Raw genomic sequence first — 15174 nt, 5'->3', positions numbered from 1 at the left:
ATTTCGGTCAGCAACACATTGGTGGGGTCCTTGAAAGAGGTTAGGGGGGTTTGTAGTCCGGTAGCGCTGACGAGTGTGCCCGACCGTCTGACAGGGAGGTAGTGTCAGCAAAGAAATAACACAAGCACAGGTAAGCTTCAACTTAGCTATCACTATTGATAAAAAAAGGTAGAAAGAGAAAAAGGCATGGCATGATTTCTGCAGATACGCTTCTTCCTCCCAAACGCAGCGAAGTGCATCACAACTGAATGGAAACTTTAGCTAACCAGTAGCTATCTTTACTAGCTCGTGCGTAGCTACCGTACCAGTTGAATTGTTTTGCGTTTTAGATTGTTCAGCGCTGTTTTTGACCGATGGAAACGTTATATTAGGGAACCAAATACTTAGTCGATCTGTACACAGGTCTGACCCCGGTTGAGACCCGCGATTGTGCATTTCTGTACCTCTTATTCTCCAGGACAGGAATCTAGGTGAAGGGTCAAAGCCGGGGTAGGGGGGGGGTTGGGCGGATGACCGACAATGATATGTCGTATTATAATCACATTTAAAGCACAGAATAAGACATAACAAACAAACAAACAAACACACACACACATATATGTATATATAAATGTATGTATGTATGTATGTACATACATACATACATACATACATACATACACACACATCTTTTCTTTCAGTTTAAGTCTATTAAATTCAAAAAGCCATTGATATTTGCAATTTTTTATGATCACATTAATCTGCATAGGTCAGAGTAAGCTAATTATAAACAGTCATACAAGCCTCAGTACTGAGGGTTTATTCAGACATTCAGGTCACAGTTGACCTTTTGCCTACAGAAGTAGATCCGAGTATTACCTGAGAGGCAGTGTAGTGTGGGTATATCACTCTCTAGGCTGCACTATCTCACACACACACACACAGTCCGCATGGGCTACGCAGTTTCAGGAATAAAATTAAAATGTCAAATGTGAGTCCAGGCAAGGAGAGCCAAGAATTTGACAAGGACCAAGAAGACTGGTCACTGTGCTGGGATGTGAGGTCATGTACGCTCAGTTGCCAGTTTATTAGGTACACCTAGCGAAACAGTCTAATAAAACATTGCTGCAATAATTCTACAGCAATGTTCAGTTTTTGTTCGAGCTGTTTCAGAGAGGTGTTGATTCAGCTGTGTGATCATTTTGGAGGATGTAGGTCTGTGGTCCTGTTAAACTGTGTTTGCAATACACAGAGAGTTGTTTCTGTCATTTAGCCTACCCTCATTGACATAAATGGATGTTCAACATGCTGCATTTATTGCATTAGCTGGTAGTTTGCAGTCCAATTTAAGAGGAAATCTGACTTTTTTCCTACATGAGAAGAACAACACTGTTAAAACAGAAAATCGTAACATTTTTAAAACATGGAATTGTTACGCAGGACCATGAACCTTTTTATAAGAACCCTGGTGAGAACTTCGCAGTGATGATCAAAATTTCTTTCCGTGTAGAACAAAATGGCTTCCATGTTGCTGAACTCGATGCGGAGCTGCTCTGTCAGCCCTTCCTGGGCGGTGCGATTTGGTGAGTTGTCTGCATCCTTACTTGACAGATTCAAAAATATGTGAAAAAGCAATAGGGAAAATATTCTATCAAACAAGAATAGAGTCAGGAATGCAAGATACTCATTACATTATACATACTGTATATTAGTGGTTACAAAAATTTGATCTTTGGCCTCTGTCACTTTGGTTTGGTTAGCCTTTTCAATTACCACACAAACTGGTGATCCAAATACAGAAATTTGCTGCGTAGATTCAGGCTGCACCAACACTGTTATCTGCTTAAGTCGTGTTATAGTGTGTATTGTTAATCATTTGAGATGTTTGTGCCAACTGAACTAGCCAAGTAATTTAAATTGAGGATGATGAGGAATATTTTTCTCGGTGCGTCTCAGGGGCACGCTCTCTCAGTACGACGGCCCAGCTTCAGGCTCAGGGTAAGTCATTACTCTAAGTGATATAATTTACATTCACATAAAAATCCGGTTTATAGTCTTATGGAGATCACACCGTTTAAAATTTGAGCTGAACGTCTAAATTTCTATTTATTGATTCATTTATTTATCCGGGCTGAACCTGTGCAAAACTACTTTCCCCTCGGTGGAATCTAAAGGGTTGAAAATTGATTTCTCAGGTTAGCTCACAACTGTCAGAGTCTATCAATGTGTTGCCATCTTCCCTTTCTTTCAGTTCAGACAAAGAGCAAGAAGACGCTGGCTCGGCCTGGTGTGAAGAACATAGTACTGGTGGAGGGAGTTCGAACCCCTTTCCTCATGTCTGGAACCACGTACGTCTCTGCTCCTTTCTTATGGCTAAGATGACTGGCTAGAACCTTAGGCCATCATAAATGTATGGCGCATTAATAAGAATACAAAAGGTTGTTTGACCTGGAAGTAATTAGGAAAGTGAAATGAACACTTTTGCCCTTTAAACATTGGATAGTCAGGGAAAACCTGTAGTGGGATGACAGTTTTACAGAGAGATAATCTCAGTGGTTTGAAGGTAAAACCTTTCTGGTTTGTGTTTTACAGATATGCTGACCTAATGCCCCATGACCTGGCCAGAGCAGCTCTGCAGTAAGTGTGTCCTCATGTTGTGTTTTTTGTGTTATTTGTGTCACAACACTAGCAAGTCCACCATTAGCGGTTTTATCAACACCATTAGTCTAGATAAAATCTGCCACTTTTTTGACTTGGTAAACTACATATACAGTAACCCTAATACTCTATCAAACAGTCCTAGTCCCGTTCTAAAGTGTTCATTACTACAGAAGTAATTTTACTTTTTTTCAGAGGCCTCTAGACCCCCCAAAAGTCGTACCCAGGGTGTACATCTTATGTAACCACAGCTCTATGAATTATGGGTGACCTTCAGATGTAATATCTGGCCACATCGAGTCATATTAAGATTTATTTTTATAGCCTACATATCGCAAATCACAAATTTGCCTCAAGGGGCTTTACAGTGTGTACAGATCACAGTACCCTCTGTCCTTAGACCATTGAACTGGATAAGGAAAAAATCAGCAGAAAAACCCTGTAACAGGAAAAAAAAAAAATGGAAGAAACCTCAGGAAGAGCAATTGAGGAGAGATCCCTCTTCCAGGATGGACAGACATGCAATGAATGTTGTGTGTACAGAATAGAGCACACACTTGATTTACAGTTTGGACAACCAGCATGACAAAATTACAGATTGTAAATATCTAGGCTGAAAATGGCTGAAGGTGTCGGTTTAGACAGGGGGAGAAAGAGAAGAACACTGGAGCAACAGCTTGACAGCGCTGTGAGGGGGTTGGGAGTGTTTTGTTGAAAACCAGAGATTAGTTTCATCCCCTGCCATGTAATAAATTCACTCAGGATGCTGTTTTTTTCAGTGCTACTGTGATTAAAACCTTCCATTCGGGTTTCTCTAGGGGTCTGCTGAGCAGGACGGGTATACCCAAAGACGCTGTAGACTACATCATCTATGGAACAGTCATTCAGGAGGTCAAAACCAGCAATGTAGCAAGAGAGGTATACAAACACAGACACACACACACACACACACACACACACACACACACACACACACACACACATTCCTATAACCCAATATGGCTATAGTATCTGGAGCTTCACCTACTTTGCATGTTTCATGTAACGTCTTTAAACCTTGATCCTAAGCATGAACACTGCATGCTGAGACATAAACTTAACTAAGGGAGCATTTTGTCCCCAGCAAATGTCTGTCGTCCAGCAGTTTAAGAATTTTCACATTTGCAAAATTGTAAAGAGAGCTGCTGTTCTGTTGTGCATCTCCTTCCTGTTTTGCTGTGATTTCAGGCAGCGCTGGGTGCAGGCTTCTCTGACAAGATCCCGGCTCACACCGTCACCATGGCTTGCATCTCTTCCAACCAGGCAATGACCTCAGGTATGTCAGGGAGAGAAGTCTCTACACCCGGCCTCTTCCATTTGACACACACTGTATGTTTTGGGCTGGGCTGGGTGATATTGTTTGATGTTTTTTTTTTATGTTGAATACTGCTGCTGTTAGAAGTAATTAGAAGTAAAAAAAATTAATGTTGCTTAAAAAAAAAAAAAAGCAAAACAAAAAAAGCCCACTAGCTGAGTTTAAGACTCAAATATCAAAACAAATCATAACATCAGGGCATGTTGACGATGAGGACTTATAGGAAATAATCTTATCATTACAGTAAGGCACCTTTGTGTCCGCATTTGTTTTTTTTTGGTTGTCCCCCTCTTTGTTTGATCTTTCTTTTTTCTTAATCCCCCCCCCAGCTGTTGGTCTGATTGCTGCAGGCCAGTGTGACAGTGTTGTTGCTGGCGGGGTGGAGTTCATGTCCGATGTTCCTATCCGCCACAGCCGTAAGATGAGGAAGACCATGCTGTCCCTCAACAAAGCAAAGACCCTTGGCCAGAGGCTCAGCCTGATTGGCAGCATCCGGCTGGCACACCTCTCCCCGGAGGTAGATAATCACTTAATCTCCAACAGCTGCACCACTTTCAGTTTGTTAAAGTTGATTTCAAAGCCCTTCTCTTTTTATCTTCGACGTACGAAATAGTGTTTCCTCCTGTAACCTTTTTATCACGTGTGCTTAGCTTCCGGCCGTGGCTGAGTTCTCCACAGCTGAAACGATGGGCCACAGTGCTGATCGTCTGGCTGCTGCGTTCGGGGTCTCCAGAGTGGAGCAGGATGAGTTCGCTCTGCGATCGCACACTCTCGCTAAAAAGGCCCAGGATGATGGTCTGCTGCAGGATGTCATCTCCTTCAAGGTGCCAGGTAAACACTGCTTCACCCTTTAAACTGAAATACATGACATTACAAATTAATGGCTTATGGATGGTTGTATATGTTGTATTAGTTTTCAGGAATTTTATGGATAGTGGTTACTTAAGGGCTGTTGCTTACATTTTTGTAATTAGTCAGAGTCATTTGTCTGTTTGGTGCATTCTCTGCATTGATTTTGTTTGTAAGTGCTAATTTGAACCATTTATTGATGTTGTTGATGGGTGTATGTAGAGCTGAAAAAAATGGTATTGATTGGTCGAGTGACAGAAAAACTATTTTGATAATCAGTTAATCGTTGAAATTTTTTTTGCCAGTTTGCCAGTTCCAGCCTCTTAATTGTTAGGATTTTCTGTGTTTTATATCAGTGTAAACTGGATATGATAATCTGGGCTTTATACTGTGGTTCAGACTAAACATAACAAATGAAGGCCTTAGGAAATTGTGACGTGCATTTGTCACAATCTTCTGACATTTTAAAGACCCAATTATTTACTGATTAATCCAGAAATAATTAGCAGATGAATCTAATACGTAACAGTCATTAGTTTCAGCCCCTGTTGTGGGTTGTAATTGATTTGATTATGCCGTGTTAGGATCTTTGAGGATCTGCTTTGAATTAAGGCAGCAATCATTCATGTACATTTTGGCTATGGATCAGTTCTGTCATTTTCTCTCACCAGCTATCCGTCCAGTGTAATACATCAGACACAAATGATGGATTTTGACATGAATTGAAGAGATTGCGCGTGACACCGAATGCCAGAACTGTAACAAATTTTAACGAGTAAAGGCCAGTCCTGCATTTTTTTTTTTTTTAAATTGTTTACACGACGACCGTATATTTTTGTCTTTTCCAGGTCGTGATATTGTTTCCACTGACAATGGCATCCGTCCATCCTCCATGCAGCAAATGGCCAAACTGAAGCCCGCCTTCATTAAACCTCATGGCACAGTCACCGCTGCCAACTCCTCCTTCCTGGTACACACACACACGCACACACACATTCTCAGTGTTCTTAATTCCTCCTTCCTGCTTCTAAACCTCCTTCAGCATAGACATCGGCATCTGTCACTGTGTGTAAAACAAACACACAAAGCTGCACACACTTTAAGCTGCAAAAACAAATCTGCCATTTACCTGAAGCAAAATGCTGTGAAAATTTGGTTGAGCATGGTGAGCCTTTTCTGTTCAGACGGCAACTTTGGCCTTGTTTTTACAGTTATCTCAGGCACTCTTTTGGGCTTTATAGTAACATTTTCTGTTGACATTTTGGGTCCACTGATGAAAAGAAATGTATAGCCCTGCCCAAACTCTATCTCATTGGATTTTCTTCCAACCGTTCCCGCTCAGAAGAGGAAACACCGTCACCACTTGACTTTAAGTAAACTGCTTGTTTGCGTGTGTCCTCAGACTGATGGTGCCTCTGCTGTGCTTATCATGTCTGAAGAGAAAGCTTTGGCCATGGGTTACAAGCCCAAAGCCTACCTCAGGTATCAGCACCCTCTCTGTTTTGGTCCAAATGCCTCAATTTCCCAAACGATGCGATTTCAGGTGATGTGCTAATCATATTGTGTTTTCATCCCGGCAGAGACTTTGTCTACGTGTCCCAGGACCCCAAAGATCAGCTGCTTTTGGGGTGAGCCTCAGCCCTTTATTATTATTTTCACTGATTCTCAGGTAGAAACGTCAGCTGATGGTGTTCTTCCTTATGTTATTTTAAAGTTCATATATTATTCACAGATTTAATCCAGCAAGCTTGACAAACATTTGCAAAACAAGGGGTTGTTTTTAGTGACAGAACTGTGATAGCCAACCTTGTGTGTGTTTTTTAACCTACTGTGCATTTGTGTCTAGGTAAAGAGAGATTATATTTTGAAGTGCATTGCTCCTTTGACGAGCAACAGTTGTTTGTTTCACAGTGTGCTCTGTTTGACCCTTTCAGGCCAACGTACGGTACACCCAAAGTCCTGGAACGGGCCGGCTTGTCCATGAGTGACATCGATGTCTTTGAGTTCCACGAGGCATTTGCAGTAAGTTATCGCAAAAAGCCTGTGAGCGTGTGTAGAGCCGTTTGAGTGTATTTATCTATTAATATCTTGACAATTTTCAAGACATTATAAATTTTAGATGTACATTTTTTGGAACAATTCAACTACAATCTCTCAGTTTCTGTGTCTGCCTTAATCCAATTGCGGCCTGTGTTATTCATGGACATCAATGTAGGAGTAAGATTGACTGGTCTACTTCATATCTTGCACGTTGAGAAATAAGTAGAAATAGATGTGTTTTCAGTCTGGTATCTATGTTAACTCTCTGGATATATCTTTTTTTGTGTGTGTGTGTGTGTGTTTTCCAGGGCCAGATAATGGCCAACCTGAAGGCTATGGACTCAGATTGGTTCGCCCAGACGTACTTGGGAAGGAAATCAAAGGTAAAGACGGCTGCTGGTCAGCTGTTGGCTTTTTTCTCAGCAACATGCTGCAGCAGATGAACGTTGTGCACACTGTTAATTTTGGCCAAGATAATGATACAGTAGGCATTTCGTATTGGCATAACCATATTTGTATATGGTTGTAGTGTAATACAAAAACTGTAAGACTTTGGTTTGGTAGTTTGGCCTGATATCACAATTAGCAATTGGATGTTTTTGCTTAGTTTTATATACATAATAATGTTTTAAAAAATTACAGCAACTAAATACTGACAAAACATCAAGGGATAAAAATACAAAGCAAGACATGCATAATACTTTCCCGTTAGGTAACATTATCACCTGAGTTTTATCCGCGGCAGTCAGGGTCTTGTTGATAGCCCTCTCCTCCTCCGATTTCTGGATTTTCGATTTCCCTGGCGTAAAATATCAGTCCTGACCGAATGCCTGTTGTATGCAGGTGGGGACTCCTCCCATGGAGAAGTTCAACCAGTGGGGAGGCTCTCTGTCTTTGGGTCATCCGTTTGGTGCCACTGGCTGCAGGCTGGTAACCACAGTGGCGCACCGGCTGCAGAAGGAGGGAGGACAGTACGGACTGGTGGCGGCTTGTGCCGCTGGAGGACAGGTAAAACTAATGGGCGACGCCTTCATAAAACAGCAAAAAGACGCCGGCTGAATCTCTCTTCATGTTCAAAATTCACAAGCATTATCCGTTTTGGTTCTACTTCCTGAGATGTTAAAATTCAAGGGAATTAAGACTTTACTCAAATATGTTTTCATTTATTCTACACAGTCTGAGGAAACCATCTTAGGCTGCTGTTGTTTTCCTGACAAGCTTGTATTTCTTGTGTTTTCCAGGGTCATGCCATGGTGATCGAGGCCTACCCCCAGTAAAGCACCTGAGGCATCATCCGCCAACCCGGTCCTCAGGTTCATCACGATGGCTACACACGCTAACATCCAGACAACAGAGTGTACATACTAGCACCACTTTGCCTTGATCAGAGAGGAGTCAGAAACAATTTGTGAGTGTGTCTGTGTGTATGTGAGGAAGCTTGTGTAAATTAAACTTTGCTTTTGAGGCTGTTAAATTAAAGCAGAGGAATTTTGCCTTTGATTTTTGTGGACTTCGGGGTGCATCATGTCAGCATTGTCACCGAGTCGAATGTAACATAGCAAAGTTTAAGCACTCAGAGGAGCCACAGTGCTAATGTTTATATACGCTGTGATATGTTGTTTTTTTTTCTTATGAACTGTAGAAATTAAATGATATGATGATGATGATAACCACACTGGCAGTCGTTTCTGGGTTTGCTGTTCTTTTCTCCATCTGAAACGGGCTTTTTTTTTTTTTTTTTTTTCTTCACGGCAGACATTCGGACCGGTCACGGTAGGAAAAGCACAGGTTTTACTCGTAACTTTAACTTGTAGCTCTGTTCTACTGAAATGCCCCAGTCAGCCATTGCCGTGTGACAGTGAGCCAGCGTGCACAGTGCCAGGACCCTGAACCTGAAGCAGCTAAATGGAATTCATTTCAATATTTTATACCTTTTTGCTTTTCCTACTGTGACTTGTTAAAATGTCTTTGTGAAAAAGGACTAGGCACAGTGATCACTAAGCGAGCATTTTAATTACACTTTTAATTACTGTTGGATGTCACATGATTTCTTGTAATATCCCAGTTTCTTTTTCAATTACTCTGCTAATTCTCTCATTTATGAAGAAATCGAAGTTTGTTTTCCTTTTGTAAATACTGTTTCCAGATTACTGCATCTGGTGATCTTTAGTGGAGTGACAAGTATTTAAATAGTCTATTGATCGTGTAAATATTTTTTATTTAAAGCAAAAATACCAGAATTTCACTAGCTCTAACTTTAAAATGCGGACGTTTGCTGGATTTCTTAGTCTTCTATTAAAGTAAAGTAAATATATATTTGGATTTTGGGCTGTTGGTCAGACAAAACCAGCAATTTAAAGACATGTAAATGTCTAATGTTGAATTGCGATACAGTTCAAGCCACAGTGGATGGAGGAGAAGCGATTGTGAGTGAGGGCCACAGTGCCTCGTCCCAAATTCCACCAGACCCAAGGTTGCAGGTGCATGAAGTAAAACATAAATGACACTGGGCTGGCAACATAAACAACCCCATAACTGTCACCACGTGTTTTATTTTTGTTTTTTTTTAAAGACCTTGTTCAATTCCTACCTGTGACATCACTTTCCAGCTGAGCCCCACCTACTTCAAACCAGCAGGAAGAGACAAAGACAAAAAAAAAAAAAAAAAGACAAATTTGCCATGTGATTAAAAATCCAAAACTGTATGAAAGTATGTGTTCAGGTAGGGAAACTATTGCTGGTGATAGGAAACTCACTGACAAGTAGGTTTTCAGGGCCTTTAAGGGTTTTCTCATTCTCGAGCTGCTCTCAATGACAAGATTTGGCAGAAACAGCCGGGTTAGACCAGGTTTTTAACCTTCCACCAGTAAAGATAATTACGCTACGGCATTCACACGTCACGTTTCAGTAGTCAGCATTTCCAGAAATGGGGCTGGGAATTGAATTCTCATTGTACAAAGCGCAACTTCTCAGTGACTTTGGGTTTTTCCTCGTGTCGTGTGCAGCACTTTCTCTACATTTCCGTGGTGATTTACACTCTTGTGCCGATAGAAGGCCTTGATGCACGGACAGTAACTTCCAAGTAGCGGTGGCGGGCTATGTTTTATTCAGCAGGGACTGAAACTATTGCAGGGAGGAAGATCAATGTATAGAAAGCTTTTGTGCTGCAGACAACAACATCAACGAACTAGGGGGAGATGGGTGGGTGGGGGGTTCACTCTTTAACAGATTTCAAAATTTGCATTACCAAAAATTTTTTTTTTTTGTTGTGCATTTGCATTTGCATCCCGCCCAGGCCCTGCACCAAGGCGTGTCAGCAGTAGAGGCTGGCTTTGGATTCCCCTGCACTTAATTGACGGTGAATAAGGCTGTCTGCCTCTGAGCAGACGACTGATGTTAATGAGCAGGTAAAGAGGGATGCTTGGGCTTCCTGGTGATTTAAAAAAAAAAAAAAACATGCATATGGAAAATTTGGAACATGACTGACTGGCGGATTGAGTTAAAAGTTCAGGTTGCAGCGGTGCCTTCCTGATATTTGGGTGTTCCTGTCTTGGAAAAGCCCAACTTTTACACCTGCTAAAGTGTTTGTCTAATTGACTGCGGATGGGTAAATTTATATCAACACATCACCCCTGTTCCGCTTTGGTGTGCACGACCCCCTCAGCGCTCGGCGGGGAACCCGACACACGCCCGCGCACCTGAGCTTCGGCGGGCTCGCTATCACGACATCAGTCAGACGCTTCCGTTTAAAACGTATTTAAAGATTTAATTCTTCCAGTTGAAGAGATCCTTGACTCCGAGCGGGGAGGAGTGGATTAATGCCGTCGAGCTTGTCACCGGGGCTGCGGGCGGAGGGGAAATAAAAACCAATGTTTTACTGCCGAGGCAAAACGGAGCTCAAATGTAAATAGCAGGGAGAGAGACAGGGAGGGTTTTGTGTTTTTTAAAGCTTCAAAACCGCCCCCGACCCTGCGAGACACCGGAGACACGCAGACACACGCCGACGTCGCGGGCCGCCTCCGCCTGCCTCTCCCTGCCGCAGCGGGGCTTTGATCAGTCGGAACCTTTTATGGGGAATGACTGGCGAATGCACCCGCTGCTGTCACTACAAATCTACCTCACCGAGCGCGCGAGGGCGGGGGCTGTTCACGCGGAGGGGGCGCGAGGGAAGTGGGGAGTCGGTGTGCGCAGCGGCGCCTTTCATCTCGTCCTAGCCGGCTCACGCGGGGCGGCACCTGCTGGAAGGTGCACTTGCCTCGCGCTTCCTCCACCTGCTCCGCGCGCTCGGTGTCTGCGTGTGTGTGTGTGTGTGCGCGCGCGCACGCGAGGCTGAACAAGTTTCTGTGCACTGTGTGCACGCACGCGCAAAATGATGGGACAATTTGCTTTTGGGGAATTGTGACAGTTTTGTTTACATTTTCTCCGACTTCTTAGAATTTTTTTTCTTCTTTTTGGAACTTTTAAGAAAAATGAAAAATATATTTACAAATTTTTTTTTTTTTTTTTATGAATTGTGGCTCTCAGTGGTGAAAAGTAACTGAGTGGGCTACGGCACCAGAGCACAATTTTGAGCTACTTGCCCCTGAGTGATTCGGTTTTTCCATGCGGCTTTATACCTCTGTTAGGAAATTTTCTATCGGGTCACGCAGGCCGAGCCTGGGCCTTGAGGTCTCAGGCGAAAACAGCGGTAAACCTCTCTGAGAGGCACGCTGCCTTCTCTCCTTGAGACGCCGGGCAGCTGTCCGAGGTTATTTGGGGGAGGCAGAGCCTTTCTGATAAAAGTGAAGCGGCGTTGCTGTGGTAACCAAGGTCAAAGGAGACGGCTGCTTCTGCCTCCCCGGACGCCGCAGACTGGTGTCTGCTAGAATCCACGGGCATAGCCAGACAACAGTGGCTCCGGGACAGGATGCGCTGACGTTATACTGAAGGCCACGTGCAAAGTGATCCGAACTAACGGGGGTAAAACATTTCCCTGTTTGCAGAATAGCAAACCAATAAGACTAACTCCGCATACTGTAGAGGATTTGAGGTTGACCATCTCTGGGAGGCACGATCTGCAGGGGTTTAAAGACTGAGCACAGGGGGCAGAGCTTCAGAGTGGAGACGGCATCCTGCCCATGAACTTGTATTGATAATTTCTCAATTCCCCTCGGTACAGTGATGTTGGTTTGAAGTCAAATGGGGCGAAAATTCAGAAAGTGGCTCGCCCGGTGTCCGCAGTTTCTACAGACAAAGGGTCCGCGACTAAACTCCGGGATCAGAAATCTGAGACGGAGCCCCCGCATTTCCCAAAGGACACAGAGTAGATTCCCTTTCAAATCTTTCAGAAAGACTCGCTGCTGCTTCGCCTGAGACCTCGAGGCCCATGCTTGACCCGCGTAATGGAAAATTCCCTTACAGCTTCTACCGCAGTACATTTCCGAGGGAAATATAATGCTTTCTACCCCGCTACAGTTATTCTACAGCCACTAGCTACTTTGCAGATTCAGATGGTCAATACAAAATATAATCAACTAAGAAATTAAGATGGATTATCATTGATACAGTGATACAAACATAAAATGCATCATAGGCTAATTATAATCCAACAACATACTTTACATTATTTTGAAATGGGTCATTCTGCATAATGACTACTTTTAGTACTTTAAGTATATTTTGATGCTCATGCTTTTTTACTTTTACTCAAGTAAAACACTGAATGCAGGACTTAGTAACAGAGTTTTTCTACGCGGTGGTATTGCTACTATCACTTAAGTAAAAGATCTGAGAACTTCTTCCCACCACCGAAGGCTCTACTAATGAGTTAAAGGCCCAAATTTGGAGTCCGTGAACGTAAGATCACTCAAGCTGACGGCAGACAGCAGTTGGCCTTTCAAGTCTTTAATGGAAGCAGTTAAACTGTTGGAGCAGTTTTGGATGAAACAAAACAAATTCAGTGATTGTGACTGAATGAATTAGTAAAATAACAAGTAAACTGGATTTAAAAAAAGGCTGTCAAATTATTTGCACGGTCCCTTTTAAGAGCATCACCAGTGAAATAATATATAATTAAAGTTTGTCCGAAAGGGAAATCAGTTGACTTGTTTTTGTAATCATAATAAGAACTGAAAACTGTAGTCCCCTTCAGTGTTTAGAAACATTACTGATGTACGAATGGCACAATTGAATTATTTCGATCGTTACGTTTCCTCTGGAGCTTTTAAATGCATCACACGGTCTTCATCGGATCAAAACCTTCATTTGATGGAGCTCCAGACCAAGCGAGGAAGTGGACCTTGAATGCAGCCTGTTTTGTCAGCTGCTGTTTCAAAGGTCAAGAAAACAACTCTCAAGCTCTAATTTAGTTTTTGTCCGTGGTGTCAGTGGCAATAATCGTTTGGGGAGTGATAGCAAAGTTAGATCTCGTGTTTGACATTTTGGTGATGGCGGCGACAGCCTTTAGCCTCATTATCAGCTCAACCTTATTTTGTTTTGCGTCATTATTCTGTTTAAATCACTGGAAAATATGGAGACATACCGAGCGATTCAGAAGTCTGGAACTGGGCTAGACAGTTTTGTTTAGCCCATATTGGGATAAAGTGTGTTTTAAGATGCCTTGATTATGATTGTATTGACTGACTGACAAAGTTGGGTTCAGATGGGGGGCAAGTAATTTCCGGGCCTCCCGATGACATCTCAACGACAGCTCTGACGCGATAAACATGCTCCTGTCCGGCTCTGGGCCCCCTTGAAACCTCTCAGGATCCACCTCTCTTAAGAGTTTTGAGCTTTCTTGACATCTAGTGCGTTAATCTGCCTCATACCATCACCGTTAAGTCACGCGTAGTTGTTTCGTCCGTAGAGTTCAGGTTGCTCCGCCAACCTCAGCTCTTTCTTAGTCTCGAATTCATTCTCGCTTTACTGGCATGGCCGTAATGAAACAGAGAATTACCAGAGCTGGTTGTGGAAGTGCAAGTGTAATAATTCAGAGCGTGACTGAAACAGCTGAAAATGGTTTGTACCACTTGTTGGTAAGATCCTCGCTCGCTCCATCTCTCTCTCATCTCTTATCTTTGTGTGTGTGTTAACGGGTTTCCATATAACCCACTCACTATACAAGTGTCAAAATGAGTGTGAGTGGGTGTATGTGATGCTAAACGCTTTGGTATCTACTATATAAGTGACAGATATCTGCTAGAGTGTGTGAGTTTGTGTGTGCGAGAGAAAGCGTGTGCAACTTTTAATACTGCCGAAGTGTCAGAGCTCCATTGTGTGTGTGTGTGTGTGTGTGTGTGTGTGTGTGTGTGTGTGTGTGTGTGTGTGTGTGTGTGTGTGTGTGTGTGTGTGTGCGTGCATGTGGATGATATTAAACCAGGTTGGTATGAGTCAGAAATCCAGTCTGTGAAAATGAGAATCAATCAATCATATGTGAGCTTAGCGTACCATGAACACACACACACACACACACACACAATACTAGCCTTTTTGTCGACTCTACGTCCTGTAGGCTGGAGGAAGAGGGATACTGGACCCGCACCTAGAAATGCAGAGAAATCCATTATGTCTTTTTACTCTCTGTTGGCCCCGTAAATACTGTCTGCAACTTCTGAGTTAAAGGCTTTTGTAGACGTTGATGTACGAGTACAACCACAAGCCCGACAAGAAAAACATTAAAATGACCAAAACCGCTACAGAAACCTAGGTTTTTAAAATTCATACCCAAAAAGCATTTCGATCAAGAATTTGCAAAATTGTGTAGGAAGCAGGTGATATGCATCTAACCTCAAATGACTTACTAACCTCCGTATGGCAACCAGACAGCTGTTTCGCAGTATCCTAAGTGTGGACTGGAGCTCGACAAGACATAAGACTGGGCTCAGTTGTCATTATGCGCAGATCGGACATTGATCATTGGCAATAATGTGAAAGAATAATGTGAAAGACGTTATGCATTTATCTTATTTAATATATACCGCAATAAAAATGAGAGATTTAAGATTTAACAAAAATATATATGTGAGGATATGCATTGATTTAGGGCTGCAACTAATGATTACTTTCATTATTGATTCATCTGTGTTTTCTTTTTTTTTTAAGTTAAAAAAAACTTGAGAAAATTGGGCCCCACACAACTTTGTTGTCTTCGGATTCCTTGTTTTGTCCAACCAACAGTTTAAAACCCAACGATATTCACTTTACAACGACATTAAACAGAGAAAGGCAGCGCATCCTCGCGTTAAGAAGCCGGAACCGAATGATATGCAAGCCTAAAGCCTTTTTCACAATAAACCCTCATTTTAAAGATACAACAT

General features: G+C 42.5%; 1 protein-coding gene across 2 annotated transcripts; it reads left to right on the top strand.

Annotated features, from left to right (window-relative positions):
* The first annotated feature begins 14 nt into the window (after nucleotides 1-14).
* On the top strand, nucleotides 15-8555 carry hadhb (hydroxyacyl-CoA dehydrogenase trifunctional multienzyme complex subunit beta). 2 transcript variants are annotated; one of them, XM_040125594.1, is made up of 16 exons: nucleotides 16-130; nucleotides 1490-1562; nucleotides 1936-1977; nucleotides 2231-2327; nucleotides 2572-2616; nucleotides 3456-3555; nucleotides 3865-3952; nucleotides 4321-4508; nucleotides 4642-4822; nucleotides 5689-5810; nucleotides 6243-6322; nucleotides 6421-6468; nucleotides 6775-6862; nucleotides 7189-7263; nucleotides 7724-7888; nucleotides 8122-8555. In XM_040125594.1, exons 2-16 carry the CDS (start codon nucleotides 1496-1498, stop codon nucleotides 8155-8157), a joined length of 1422 nt encoding a protein of 473 aa, XP_039981528.1. In that variant the 5' UTR covers nucleotides 16-130; nucleotides 1490-1495; the 3' UTR covers nucleotides 8158-8555. The 2 variants fall into 2 exon arrangements, with proteins under 2 accessions (XP_039981530.1, XP_039981528.1); XM_040125596.1 differs by lacking the exon at nucleotides 1936-1977 and having other exon boundaries at nucleotides 15-130.
* Nucleotides 8556-15174: the final 6619 nt, after the last annotated feature.

Source organism: Xiphias gladius, chromosome 4, assembly GCF_016859285.1.
Source record: "Xiphias gladius isolate SHS-SW01 ecotype Sanya breed wild chromosome 4, ASM1685928v1, whole genome shotgun sequence".
In the NCBI taxonomy this organism is placed as follows: Eukaryota; Metazoa; Chordata; class Actinopteri; order Istiophoriformes; family Xiphiidae; genus Xiphias; species Xiphias gladius.
Note: the sequence above shows the minus strand (reverse complement) of the source record. Positions and strands in the feature narration are given on the sequence as shown.